Source organism: Littorina saxatilis, linkage group LG1 (assembly GCF_037325665.1).
Source record: "Littorina saxatilis isolate snail1 linkage group LG1, US_GU_Lsax_2.0, whole genome shotgun sequence".
NCBI lineage: Eukaryota > Metazoa > Mollusca > Gastropoda > Littorinimorpha > Littorinidae > Littorina > Littorina saxatilis.
Genome location: NC_090245.1, coordinates 105,755,557 through 105,771,034, shown reverse-complemented (window position 1 = coordinate 105,771,034; position 15,478 = coordinate 105,755,557). Strand labels below are relative to the sequence as shown.

The following is a 15,478-nucleotide window of genomic DNA, read 5'->3' as shown; positions in this document are numbered from 1 at the left end:
GCTTTTTTTTATTGAAGCATGTGATTTTAGTAAGAACTAATAAATACATTGTTGTTGCAGTAACGTTTTTGTTCTTAAGACTTTTTTTTTAAGCTTGCGTGTGTCTTATCTGAGACATTTCTTAATTGTGAAGAATCTGGTGAGTGATTGTCAGAATGAGTGTGTATCTGTGTAATGGCTCCTTTGTTTAGTCAACAAAGTTAATATGTTGAGCCCAGCTGTCCTAAACGGAAAAATATGTGTCTGGTTTGTCTCAAAACAGTAACGTTTCACAAAATTGAACAAAACTGTTGAAAACACACCTACTGGAGCTAACAAAGGCAGAGATTAGGTACAAATCAAAAGTAATGTGTTAAATATCACACTCACACCAGCTTCACATTCACAGAGTGACAGATTGGTAAAAATTAAAATACATATAATGTGTTCAACGCTTTATTTAACTGAACTGTCATTGTCAACATATATATAAAAAAACACGTAACACTGAATTCAGGGAAAGTTTTAGTTACTGTCTTCAGCAGCACTAAAGTAAAAAGAAATAGAAAAAATAAAAAAGAAGAACAAAAAACACACACACACATTACACATTTACAGGTTCACAATAAATGTTCTAAGGTAATATCAAAGTAAGCACTAAAGCAGACATCCCAAAAAGGAAAAAAGAATCGCTTCTCCAAACATAAACATACAAAGTTAGAAATACCATTTCTCGAATAACAATGAAATGAAAACTCACACACACTGAAGCAGAAATAATAGGTAATCTAAAACTAAAGAGCTTCACACATAAACATACAAAGTTAGAAATAGAACTACAAGTTCTTGAATAATAACAAAATGAAAACTCATGCACACACACTGAAGCAGAAATTATATGTAGTCTGAAACTAAAGAGCTTCGGTCAATTTCTCCAAGTATCGCACTTTAGCAACGTCACTCAATGATGTAATGTACTTCTCTTTTGGCTGGTCGACCGTTTTTGTTCCTGATTTTGACATTATTCAATTAAAACACTCCCGAATCATCGAGCGGCGCACTGACGCTACTAGCCGTTCCGCTTCTTGCCCTCCAACCCATTTCTGCGTATCACGTGACACCGCTCCGAAGTACGCAAAAGGGAGACCTCCATACCTGGTTCTGATAAGGTCATGTGATACACAACGGAAGTGGACAGAATCGTCTGTCATCGCAACATTTCTGCTAAACTTTCCACAATGAAACCTCAGGTTGGTTGGTTATTTTCGCACATTTTGCATCAAGCGATGGACAACAAGTCTGACGCATCCTCTGTATTTCTTTTAGTCAACTTTATTCAGTGAACAGGAAAACATAGGTGAACGATCACACTGAATGTGAAAGTGACAAAAGCAACAATCGTTCATGTACGTTGTGCCTTGGCTTGTGCCGTTGTGGTATGGCACTGCTAACTCAGTGACTGCAAGGGGTTTGGAGTGAGGGACGGAACAGTTATGTGTTTAGTACGGAGTTTTTACCCGTGTTTGTGTAAAGTGGCTTAAAAAGTAAGGTGCATGCAGCATAAAAAGTAGAAATTGACTGACAGTGACAGTACTAAACACTAGTCGGTGCATCGCGCCCCCTAATTGGCGTAGAGGCGCGTCCCCCGGGTGGTGGATGGGGGAGCCTTCTCTACTAACTTCTGAGAGAAGGTCGCATCACTCTCGATGCCGTGAACCTAATTAGGATCTTTTTCTTGTTTCTTTATTTCTGCCTCCCCAAAGTCCTTTTACTTTCCTTTTCTCACCCATAAAATTCTTCACTTATTACCCTTGTTAAGTGGTTCTTGTATAGAATATAGTCAATGTTTGTAAAGATTTTATTCAAGCAGTATGTAAGAAATGTTTAGTCCTTTGTGCTGGAAACTTGCATTCTCCCAGTAAGGTCATATATTGTACTACGTTGCAAGCCCCTGGAGCAATTTTTTGATTAGTGCTTTTGTGAACAAGAAACACTTAACAAGTGGCTCTATCCCATCTCCCCCCTTTCCCCTATCCCATCTCCCCCCTTTCCCTCGTCGCGATATAACCTTCGTGGTTGAAAACGACGTTAAACACCAAATAAAGAAAGAAAGAACTAGTCGGTGCATCTGCACGAGTAACGCCGGCAGAATCCAAAACTTTGGCTTAGTTACCGGCGGAATAACAGTGAATAACTTTTACAGATATTATGAGTTATGAGTTACAGACTGAATGTGTGGAAATAGAATGTCATATTTAAAGGGAATGCATGCATCACTAGAAGAAAATCGCAATAACTACATGTTTTAGGCTGAACAGTTGAAGGAGCAAGGGAATGCAGCGCTGAAGAAGGGCAGCCCAGCAGAGGCAGTGCTGCACTACACACATGCTGTGAAGCTGGAGCCATCCAACCACTTGTTGTACAGCAATCGATCCTTAGCCTTTCTGAAACTGGACCAATATTACCTCGCTCTGCAGGATGCTCAACAAACCATCAAATTACAACCAAGCTGGCCAAAGGTATACTATTTGTAGACTGATTTTGAGCTGTCATGCGAAAATAATATTTTCTTTTTAAGGACAGACGTGCACTCCTCGTTTGACTTCAGTAATAACCTGATTTTTGTAGAATAGGCAAATTTCGGAAATAACTCTGTTTTGGTTTGGTTATGGAAGAGTTGCTCACCCTTGGAACTACTTGGACTTAATTGTTTCATGTCACCCGTTTCTTCCTATTCTTATTGAAATATGAATGTGTAAAACTGTAAAGTTTGAAAATTTCATTTTTCTTTCAATGATCAGATGTTAATGATTTTATCATTTGCATTTCATTCTCAGTAAATGAGTTACTTAATTGTATTGTCCGGGTCTTATTTTCTTGTTGAAGAATTTTTTTTAAAGATTTCAAACAGGCAGAATCAGTCGGGTTTTCAATATTTCAATGCATGGCGTTTTATTCTGTGACTTTGAACAAACATCTTTCTTTCTTTCTTCGTACATGGGCTTAGACTACCACGTTCACTCATGTTTTAGCACGAGTGGATTTTTACGTGTATGACCGTTTTTACCCCGCCATTTGGGCTGCATACGCCGATTTCGGGGGAGTACAAACATCTAACACCTGCACATTTTTACAGGGCTATTTCAGAAAAGGAGAGGTGGAATGTAAAGCTGGACACTATGGAATGGCACTCATGTCATACAAGGTGAAACTTCACTGTTTAAAACTGCTCTACTGGTGTTACGTACTGTCCTAAAGATTAAGAAGCTATTAATGTGTAGTTTGAACAAGGTGCTTACGGGCGCAGTGGCGTGGTGGTAAGACGTCGGCCTCTTAATCGGGAGGTCGTGAGTTCGAATCCCGGTCGCTGCTGCCTGGTGGGAGTGGAGATTTTTCCGATCTCCCAGGTCAACTTATGTGCAGACCTGCTAATGACTTAACCCCCTTCGTGTGTACATGCAAGCACAAGACCAAGTGCGCACGGAAAAGATTCTGTAATCCATGTCGGGAGTTCGATGGGTTATGGAAACACGAAAATACCCAGCATGCCTACTCAACGAAGGCGGAGTGAAGCTGACTATGCTCTCAGAGTATAGTTTGGGGTGCCCAAATGGGCAAAAGAGCTCACACGTAACCAGAAAATTCTGGAACGCTGAAGAAGAAGAAGAACAAGGTGCTGCTTCATGAGTAGTGAATAGCTTGAGGGAATAGATTTGTAATATTAATACATGTGAGAGCTAGGGGTTCGGAGGAGTTTGTTGTTTGTTTGGTAGGTGGTGGTTGCCCTTAAGCCGGGATGTGTACAGATTTGTTTGTTATGCAGGAAGAGAGAACACTTTTAAAACTCTCGAGCAAAAACCAGTGGCATAGTTTGCACGACTGTGTAATGTCTGAAGAAGCTAAATTACTGTTGTTTTAAACACTGTATTGTTCATCACATGAAATTTTACAGGTGGACCACCTTATCCAACCAAGAAAAGATATTTTACAAAGTTTTAACTTTTTTTCTGAATGTGTGCAGCAAGCAATGATTCTGGACCCAACAGATGAATCTATACAGACTGCAATTTCAAGAGTTAACAAAGAAATGAACAAGGAAAGAAAAGGTAAGTGACAATTCTTAAGACAAAGACATGCAAAAGTGGTATGCAAACTTTGCAAGAGCCATTTTTATTTTTGACTCACATGCGAAGCAAAAGTGAGTATGTCACACGCTTTCCTTCTTTGCCACTACTAAAGCAAACGTGTGCAAGATTGTATGTTACGCGCTTTGGAGCATGTGCAAGAACGGATTCAAACTCGAAATCGTCCCCCCAAAAACCCCAAAATGCACACACGACTTTTATTTCTCCTGCTGTTATCGTTTCTTCTCTTTACAAATTCTTCAACGCTCAGAATACTGAAAACGGCATCCCTGACGACAGTACTGTTTCCATACGCGAATTTAGCTGCCCTTGGAAAGTGGCTCGCTCAGGAGGCCTGTTAGTCTGACACTATAAGGACAGAGTTGTGAACATAGATGACAAAGATCCCGGAAAGAACAAACATTTCGCGGATGCAGACACAGAAAGACGTCATGAAGATTGCGATGCTTCAAAAGATACAGACTGTGACGATGACTGTGACGTCATTCACATATTCCGAGACGTCATTTATAGTTGTTCGGTCACTTTCGTCAAAAAGTAGATCTTGCCACAATGGCTGCTCCTGTGTTTAGGTTTATCAAGCGTGAGTACGCAAAACGTGTTTGTTCTCTCCTCTGTTGAAGCTGTGAGACATAATCGCCATTACGAGCTAGTCGTGTGACAGAGAGTTTTCTTGCACACTCGACTGCTGCTGTTTCACTCCGGCTAAAGCCGTCGTGAAACATCTACAGTCTCGTGTGCAAGAAAACTCTCTGTCACACGACTAGCTCGTAATAGCGGGTAATGTACTCACCCGAGTCGTCCGGCCGGCCGGCCAGCTGGCCGGCCGTCCGGAAAACTTTAACGTTGGATATTTCTTGGACACTATTCAGTCTATCAGTACCAAATTTGGCAAGATGGTGTATGATGACAAGGCCCCAAAAAACATACATAGCATCTTGACCTTGCTTCAAGGTCGCAGGGGCCATAAATGTTGCCTAAAAAACAGCTATTTTTCACATTTTCCCCATTTTCTCTGAAGTTTTTGAGATTCAATACCTCACCTATATATGATATATAGGGCAAAGTAAGCCCCATCTTTTGATACCAGTTTGGTTTACCTTGCTTCAAGGTCAAGGTCACAGGAGCTCTTCAAAGTTGGATTGTATACATATTTTGAAGTGACCTTGACCCTGAACTATGGAAGATAACTGTTTCAAACTTAAAAATTATGTGGGGCACATGTTATGCTTTCATCATGAGACACATTTGGTCACATATGATCAAGGTCAAGGTCACTTTGACCCTTATGAAATGTGACCAAAATAAGGTAGTGAACCACTAAAAGTGACCATATCTCATGGTAGAAAGAGCCAATAAGCACCATTGTACTTCCTATGTCTTGAATTAACAGCTTTGTGTTGCATGACCTTGGATGACCTTGACCTTGGGTCAAGGTCACATGTATTTTGGTAGGAAAAATGTGGAAAGCAGTTCTTAGTGTATGATGTCATTGCTAGGTTTAGTTATTTGACCTTGACCCTGAAGGTCAAGGTCATGTAAAGGTCAAGGTCAAGCATGTGAGTTGTATGGGCTTTGCCCTTCTTGTTTATTTTGTTTCTGTGAATCTTTTTTTTCTGTCTTATCTTTTTCCCTTTTTACATTTTACAGGCAATCGAAATCTCTGCGATTTTCCATGAAAGCAAAAAAACAAAACTCTTTAAAAAAAAAAATACATGTGAAAAATGATTTTCGCGGAAAGCGCTCCATGTCTTTACCGCGAAAGGACTGTTGGCTGACCAAGACAGTTTCAGTCTGTGAGTTCCACAGATTGACGAAGTGTATTAATTTCCCTTTACGCGACTTGTTTACCTTTTGGGAACAAGATTACATTTAGATTTTTGTTCTGTGAACATCGCATTCACTCCGTGTGTGTCTGTGAAGCATCAGATATGTTGATTTCAATGATAAAGAGTACCTGACAGTGGCAACCATGAAGCTCTATAAACATTAACACTTTTTTCTTTTGCCAGAAATACATGTAACTGATTTTGAATACATGTACAGTGGAACCCTACTTTTAAGACTTAAACAAATGTCGGAAAATCAGGTCTTAAAAAAGGAGGGAGTCTTAAAGGTACTGAACTTGTCAAATCCAGGTGCACGGAGCCCCTGGGGCTTTTAGTCATACCTCAGGCTGCTATCCGTTAGAAGAACTACCAAGTTTCATTGACTTGCACCCAAAGAGTCAAGAACTGCGATTTTTTTACGAATTAATTTCGTACTCGGACCCGGCTGGTCTTGACCTATTTTTGGATCTAAATTTAGATCAGGTAGATCACCACATCATGCACAAAAAAGACAGTCACTAGCAAACTATGTCAGACGTCATCATGAGTTTGTGTAAAACAAAATGGAGGCCGGAATCACTCAGTTGAATCGAACTCCGACCAAACACCAACGTAATAACTAGGTTAATTTATGCACTCGCGTGAACAAGAAACTGTCGAGCTTCACAGATGTCGTCGTTGGGTAGTTTTGGGTTTGTTTTACTACCATAGGAGGATTTTTGAACTTTAAACTAGTACTTTTACGCAACCAAGCACGCTCACACACACGCACTCATAGAAGGATACAACACATTAACTCACACCCACACACACACACGCACACACTCACACACACACCCATACACACACACACACACACACACACACACACACACACACACACACACACACACACCATCACAACCACAACCATAAAATTCATGTGACAAGAAGTTCCTTTTGGGTGTCAAAAACCGAAGGCAAGTTTTTTAATTTCATAGGGACAAAAATCACATATTATTTAAGAACACTTGGGGTTTAACAAATTTAAAACTAGCACCCCTATTACACAATAACAACAATACGTTTTCCATATAAGGTACACATAATATTTCACAGAACGTATACATAATCCTTCGGTACAAATTTATGAAAAAGCGCAGCCAGCTATAACAAACAAAGGAGGTGGATGGGGCAGAGGCGGTAAGAGCAAGTGAAGAGCGCTGCTGCGACGCGGGCGCAGGTAAAAAGCCAAGTGAGCGGCCCACTGCTGGTCAGTCAAACATACCTGACATCAGCTCACAATTTAAGACACAAGTCAAATGCACCATAAAAGCATGCAGACCGAGGGGTTGTGACTGGTGGTACCCACCAGTCACAGGCACAGTAAAAAGAGAGTTTAAATTATATTTATACTAAATAACACTTAAACTAGTACTTTTACGCAACCAAGCACGCTCACACACACGCACTCATAGAAGGATACAACACATTAACTCACACCCACACACACACACGCACACTCACACACACACACACACCCATACAGACCCACACACACACACACACACACACACACACACACACACACCATCACAACCACAACCATAAAATTCATGTGACAAGAAGTTCCTTTTGGGTGTCAAAAACCGAAGGCAAGTTTTTTAATTTCATAGGGACAAAAATCACATATTATTTAAGAACACTTGGGGTTTAACAAATTTAAAACTAGCACCCAATAGAAAGGGGCGAACTTTGAGCTCCTACCAACCCAAAAGAACGTGGACGGGAGTTTACTTGGGCAAGGCCCTACAAAAAGTTACTCTGTAAAAATCTAAGGTGAGTTGAGGGATCTGGTCTAGGTAAGTAAGGTGCATTATTCGAATAATGTTAATATGCTGTTTCACAGAGGAAGGCTTGAGCCTTCGGGTTAAATACGTGGCATAGAGAGCTACAGTTCTCTTAGTCACCGGCACAGGGGGGATGCTCATCCTATTGCAAAAATCCATATAGGATTTTAAGTGAGTTTTAATTGTCTTCACAGTATTGTCAGCAAAAGTACTGCTTCTAAACCCGGCGAGTTCCCCGTTTAGTTCTTCTTCAAACGTCTTTGCCTCTCCTGCACAAGAAACACAAATGAATCTTTTGACATATGTTTGCTTAAGTCGGAACTGACACATTCAGCCCTATGCGACCAGTTTCTTAGCAACACACACAATTTCTCCCAGTTTCCTGCCTCATGAAGCCTGGAAATAGTGTCTGGAAGAGTGTTCACCAAACCCGGTACATGTATGGCTCTGACTGAAAAGTTATGCTTCGTACTGAGCCAGAACAGTTTCCTCAATAAACAGTTCATGTATGGGTTTCTACTTCTCCCTTTGTTAATGATTGCTTTGGTTACACTGTTGTCTGTGTGCACTATCACAACGCTGTTTGTCCAAGTCTGCGCCCATCTTTCAATGCCTTGTATTGCGGCGCATAGCTCTTTATAGTTGATGTGAAGCTCGCTGGCGGCCGGTGTGTCCACGTGAAACACAGAGTATTGCCAGTCCCCTCTGCAAAACACCCCGCACGCTTTTCCACACGCATCGACATGCACATGATGAGTTTCGCCTCTGTTGTAATAAATTACACCATTAAATGTGCACAGGTAAGCCAACCACCACTGCACATCTTTATGAAACTCGCTGCTGAGTTTTGTTTTGTGATTCTGCTGCCACAGGGGCTTTATAGCGTCCAGGATGCGCCGCAAGAAAAATTTGCCTCCGCGGATTCCCTGGCAAGCCCAGTTTAAGAGTCCAGCCAAGCGCTGCAATTGCTGCTTACTTGCACGTCTCTTCTTTGAAAATTCATCGAGTTGCTGATGAACCTTTGCCAACTTTTGCTCTCCCAATGACAGAGTGCAATCACGTGTGTCTATCTCTATACCTAGGAATGTAATGCGCTGAGTGGGTCCAACAACCTTGTTCCAGCTGATATGAAAACCAAATCTCCGAACGAGATTTATCAGGCAATGCAAAGCGTTATTGCACTCTTCTCGAGTCGGTGCAATCAGCAGAAAATCATCAATGTAAACAACCACACCCTTTATGCCACGGCGTCGTAAACATCTGCCTATTGCTTGAGAGAGTCTATGAAAATGACTTGGTGCTTTTGAGGCCCCAAAGGGGAGCCTTGTATCAAATAAATAGGTCGGTGCTCTTTCTCCTTTAAAGCGCCACTTCAGTCCTGTAACTCTGTAATCATCTCTATGCACTGGTACAGATCTGTAGGCAGATTTAAGGTCCAACTTCGCCATCCAGTACCCCGGTTTTGCCAAAGAGCATGCGTCCTCAATTGTCTGAAAATGCTCATGTTGCACTGAGGCATAGTCATTCATAGCACAACCCATAGGAGCAAGTGAAGAGCGCTGCTGCGACGCGGGCGCAGGTAAAAAGCCAAGTGAGCGGCCCACTGCTGGTCAGTCAAACATACCTGACATCAGCTCACAATTTAAGACACAAGTCAAATGCACCATAAAAGCACAGGGCCGGACTACCGGGGGGGTTATGGGGGTTGCGCAACCCCCCCCTAGCCTAAACATGTACCTTACTTATTTAATTTTTTTTTATTATTGCTTATTTTATGCCGTTTCATGCAAGGAGCGACCATTTTCCTATCTCAGAATATGACCTACCCGTCAGCTTCAGGGGGCTTCGCCCCCTGACCCCCACAACGAGGGGGGGGGGGGTGGGTTCTAGGGTTTCCAGACCCCCCCCCCAGCCAAAAAATAAAAATATTGAATGAGGTATGCATTTCTTTATTTTACATTGAGTTTCCATTTTTGGGGTATTAATCAGTGACAAAATCTGCTGCCTGAAACTGGTAATGATCATCCTCAGAATGCACCAGATTGCACCATTTTGGATCCTTTTTTTCAAAATGTTCCGGGGGGGCATGCCCCCGGACCCCACTAGCAAGCTAGGCGCTTCGCGCCGTCGGCTCGGCGCTTCGCGCCTTCACACCCATATCTTCACAATATACTTTTGAAAAAAACCACTCATAAAATGAACTCATCCGCCCCTGCCGCCAGGGGGGACATCCCCCTGGGCCACCACTGGCAACCCCCCCCCTCCTCTTCGCCTAGTCCGGCCCTGAAGCATGCAGACCGAGGGGTTGTGACTGGTGGTACCCACCAGTCACAGGCACAGTAAAAAGAGAGTTTAAATTATATTTATACTAAATAACACGTAAATGCACTCAGCTGCAACAAAAACGCAAAACGAAGGCTGTGAGCTGCACTGTGCCTTTAAAACAGGGGTACATTTACAGAGGTTATGAACAGAAAGTCTGGAAAAACAGGGTCTTAAAGTTAAAGGGGAGGGAGTCTTGATTTGGGGGATCTTAAAAGGGGGGTTCCACTGTACTTAGGCATCAACCTGTTAACAGTTTGTTTCCATTTTGTGTGTGGTTGTTTTTTTGCACAGCATTGGCTCGGCAGCCCCTCGTGTTTGCAGCAGGTGGTGCAGGCATTGGCCTTCTTGTGGTTCTAGCTGACCAGTTTCTGGCCTCATCACCGTCAGTTAAGGTATGTTTTGCTCTCAGATTGTCAGTTCCCGCAGTGGGGCACTGCGGTTATGAAATTAAAGGCCCCTCCTGTTTTTGGAACCGCAGGAGCTTTCTAGTTTGCTGTTAGGTAGATTTTTGGTTCCTCTTTCCTGTCATGCTCTCTTTTTCTTCATGAATTCTTTTCTTTTTTCTGCCTTCTTGCTCATTCACCTGTATTTTTTCCAAAAATCTCTTCTCTTGCCGCTTGTCTCGCGATTCATGTATAGTTTAATCTGTTAGTGTTCTGATGTAAGTCCAGCAGTAGATAGGTTAAACCTATTTTAACATACTGGAAACTGGTAATCTTCCAGTAGGTATTAATTTAGTTTTACTAAAGCCTGCTGGGACACAAGTAATGGGTTAGTGCATTTGTAAACAGGAATCGCTTGACAAGTGGCCCCCTTCATCCCCCCCTTCCTCGTCCTGATATGGCTCTGCGTAGTCGGCTGGACGTTAAGCAACAAATAAACAAACAAACAAACTCAGATTGTCAGTAAATAAGCGTATGTAAGAAGAATAATAAGGAACACTTATTAATCGCCCCTTTTCATTAGAGCTCCTGGCGATGTATAATAGCAGCATCATGCACACAGACACACATGCACGCACGTACGCACACACACGTCTGTATGTCTGGGAGAGAGAGAGAGAGAGGGAGTGATAATGTGAATGTTGGCGTGGGAGCATGTGTGTGTATGTTATCTCACCTAGCTGTTGTTGAAGTGACTGAAATCCTTACCAGCATTGTTGAAATGTGTGCTTATGTGCAAAAGTAGATAAACATCATAGCCTCTCCACATACACAAATGATCTATGAAATGGCTGCTACTTAAATTTAAACTTTCTTAATCAGAAAGATGTCTCTCTCATTTGTAGTAATTAAACCTAATTGGATTTTTTAACGCGATCGAGTCGAACAATGACTGTCGAGATCTGCGTCAAAGCTTATATTTGGTTAAAAAATGCAAATGATATTTATGTAACGATCCATTTTGTTAGAATTCTATAGATTTTTTATGATAGCACACATGCAGTCTTGGTCAGCTACCTATATATGAGTTTGAGTTGGCCTCTAACACCACATGGCTTGAATAAAGAAATAAAAAGCCCATGTTCAAGCCACACATTGGTTATTCCTATGATGTAATTATTTCTGTCATATGTCAAACAGCATCCTGTGTTGCAAGTCCTGCTCATATCTGCCTTCGCGCTCATTGGAGTTGGGATTTCAAAAGCTTACAGGTATGATTAATTACTTACATAGAACTTTAAATATATATCCAAGGGTGTATGCTGCAAAGTTATGAGCGCCTTACAGTTCTGAAGATTAATTGCAAAATACATAAACAAATAAACTTCTGTATTCAAAGCAAAATACAAGCATATCAAATTTAAATTATCAATGTATACAGCTTCAAATCAGCTGAGAAAGAGCCGTCATTGTCTTTAACTTATTTTAACATTCACTCAGCACTTTGATTTGTGTTTTGCAGAGGGTCTATATAGGCACACACACACACACTCTGTCTCTCTCGGTCTCTCTCTCACACACATACTCATGCACACACAGACATGTTAGAAAAAAGCCCACATGTTTCCAATTATCCTTCTTCAGCAGATGTAATCCATTCTGTTCTGCATACCTCAACAACTATAATAATAACAAAAAACAATGCAGTGATTATAGTTTTATATACTGTGTTTATAGTTTATACATAAGAAAACTTAAGTGTACATAAGAAAACTTAAGTGTATCTATTGTATTTGTTTTCTCTTTTTCAGATACCTGCTTGATTCCCAAAAGTCAGGCTTGCTGGATCCTCCTATCGATTTATTAGAAGGTGGGTAAAGTCTGACTTGTTACAGATTTAGTGCTTGTAATGACGGGGGCTGTGGCGGGGTGGTAAGACGTCGGCCTGTTAATCAGAAGGTCGTGAGTTCGAATCCCTGCCACGGTCGCCTGGTGGGTTTAAGTGTGGAGATTTTTCCGATCTCCCATGTCAACTTATGTGCAGACCTGCCAGCGGCTTATCCCCCTTCGTGTGCACACGCAAGTGCAAGACCAAGTGCGCACGGAAAAGATCCTGTAATCCATGTCAGAGTTCGGTGGGTTGTAGAAACACTAAATACCCAGCATGCTTCCTCCGAAAGCGGCGTAGGGCTGCCTAAATGGCAGGATAAAAACGGTCATACACGTAAAAATCCACTCGTGCAAAAACACAAGTGTACGTGGGAGTTTTAGCCCACGAACGCAGAAGAAGTGCTTGTAATGCTGTCAGGGTACCATGTCTGTCATTTCATGATATGCTGCTGATCATTGTTTGCAGATTTTCTGTCAGTTTATTTTAATGTTTTGTTTAAAAGTTTAAACTGTGAGAATTGTTTTAGAAAAATGTGATAGCATCAAGCATATATACGGAATTGTTGCTACTGATTGTACAGTACATACATGCCATTTCTGATTCATTTGGAGCATCCAGTTAATTGCTCAAACAATACTTTATTTTGAAGAAAAAATTGTAAAAGAGGAGGGGAAAAAAGAAAATTATAGTTTTAGTTCAAAGGATATGCATTTCACATCACTGCTAAAAACAAAAGTTAAATGCCCATGTTCAGTATTTCTTTATGGGCCCTAATAAAGAAATAAGTAGAGCAGGTTGTGACATTTGAGAACACTGTTTTTGTGCATTTTGCTGTAGCTGTTCTTTTGCTGGGAGCTTTGATTTAATATTTAAACATGTTATGTTGCGACATTCAGCCAGAAAAGTATTTAACTCTCATTCAAATTTTGCAGAAATGAGTGGGAAACCATCTGCAGAACCAGGGTTGAGTGAAGACTCCCAGTCACAGAATTCACAAACCCACAGAAAGGGAGGCACTGCTGCAGCGAGACAACGATATCGCAAAGCAAAGAGCTGATATATTGTTACATGTGGGTGTATAACGTATGTGTTCTGTTGTCAACCAAAGAGCTGGTTTCAAATGCCTGTGCACGAGTGCTCTGTTGTCGGTAGCTGCTGATAGTGGCTAGATGTGTTTGTGGTGACCATGGGCTTCAGGCAGGTTGTTGAAAGCGCAACGGCTTGTGGGATTGTGTGAATGGTAGCAAGAGTTTGTAAGAAATGACATTGCGCGGGAAATGTATCACTTATTTTTGATCATCATTAAATCACAGGCGAATCTTGATGAAGTGTTTTTAATCATCGAAGACAAAATAGACTGTCGATTCCAAATCATTTGGTGAAAACAACAAAATGATTGGGAATCATTGGTGCCATTTAAGTGTTCTTTTCCTCTTCTTTCATTTTTGTTATATGGACCATGAAGAGGCTTCTTGCAAACATATGCGTGGATGTTTGTATGTGTGGGTCTTGTACTGCTATGCTTTGTACATAATTATTGAAGCTCGGATGGCTGTCAGTGACTAGCGGATTATTGTATGCCATCATCTTTCACTTTCAGCAACTTTAAATGCCGTCCTGCATCACAGTTTTGACCTTCTTGTTTGGTTTAGCACTTTTGCAATTTTGTAAAGCATTGATTTTTTCCCCCAGATCGATGATTACATTGGCAAGGATACTTTGCTTGGGATACTCTTATGTTAAAATTGTGTTCCTGCATATGATACATGTATTCAAATCAGAAGAGCCTGTACGTTTTTACTTTAGCACAACTCGTGTTCCTAAAGATCAGGGATGTGAAAGTTCAAACTTTTCACTAGCTCGACAGGCTAGTAACTTTTTAAATTTACTAGTTCACAGAAACTTATTGTAGCCATAAACAATTTCGGGATTTTTCCCCTTTATAAGAACACTTTCAAGGCTTAACATAAATTGCTAGTCAAACAATTTAATAATTAGGCAAGTTAAAAGTTACATGTAATAGCAACATAGATATATTTTGCAATACTGTTGAAGTGAACAACTGTACAGTTTAAAAATTTAAAACTGCTTCTGCAGAAGTTGACAGACCTCGTTTGACGGGCAAAGTGATTTGCATTTTTAATCGCCCAGCGAAATTTCTACTCACAGCGGGCGAGTGTTATTTTTGCATCCCTGAAAATCATTTTAAAAGAAAATTCAAGAACACAGGAATGTCTCTAAAAGCATTAGTCGAGAGTGGTTTAGCCACAAAAAGTAAGCTATGCTGTCTGCATTGTCGCAAGTACATGTGCAATGGTATTGAAATATTTCTAAAATTTGAAACGACTGGTTAAAGCCTTGTACACTGTACACTTTTTCCCCAGTGGTTACACAACAGTCTTATCAGTGAAATAATTATGGAAAAGTAGTTTTACCAGCAAGGTATTTGAAGATTACAAGTAGTCATGTTGCGTTTGTGTTTGTATAACTTTTATTACAGTAACCAGGTTATTCTCCTGATCATTTGACTAAATGGCCTTGCTTTGATCTTTGTTATTCGGTATTGTGATATTTCTGACATACCAGTAATCCGCATAAAGCAGAGAAAATGCATTTCCACAATTTTTGTAACAACGAATTTGTGAATAAAAAATGTGCAATGAAACCCAACATTTTGAAAGCAGACTGAAGTGTTTGTGTGCATGTGTGAAGCATTTATTATGAAAGGGAGCTACTTATTCATGGAAAGGAACTAATTTCAGGAAAAATGTATCCATCTCTTATACCTTTGTGTTTGGTTCGTCTAAAATGCATCTAGCAAGTACATTGTATTTTGATTGCATCACATCCTCTCTGGAATCTACACACCTATTTCGCTCCTTTATAATATTTTCCTATGTAGAAAGACGGTGCTTCTCCCAAAACCTCCCGCACACATATACACTCTTCAAAAAAAGTTAAGGATCGGTTGAAAAAACAGATCTAATTATAAAAAATTGCCAAAAAATTAAACATCGACATAATAATTAAAAGATTAATGTGTTTGAATTAACAAATGAACAATGAGTCTTGACCTAGAATTTTGTTTGGCAGGCAG

The 15,478-nt window shown here is 40.7% G+C and overlaps 1 protein-coding gene across 1 annotated transcript; it reads left to right on the top strand.

Moving 5' to 3' along the window:
• Positions 1 to 1,159: 1,159 nt before the first annotated feature.
• On the top strand, positions 1,160 to 15,051 carry LOC138948970 (uncharacterized). The gene is made up of 8 exons (XM_070320660.1): positions 1,160 to 1,229; positions 2,289 to 2,498; positions 3,116 to 3,184; positions 4,001 to 4,085; positions 10,399 to 10,499; positions 11,691 to 11,761; positions 12,302 to 12,360; positions 13,314 to 15,051. Exons 1-8 carry the CDS (start codon positions 1,218 to 1,220, stop codon positions 13,436 to 13,438), a joined length of 732 nt encoding a protein of 243 aa, XP_070176761.1. The 5' UTR covers positions 1,160 to 1,217; the 3' UTR covers positions 13,439 to 15,051.
• The last annotated feature ends 427 nt before the right edge of the window (positions 15,052 to 15,478 follow it).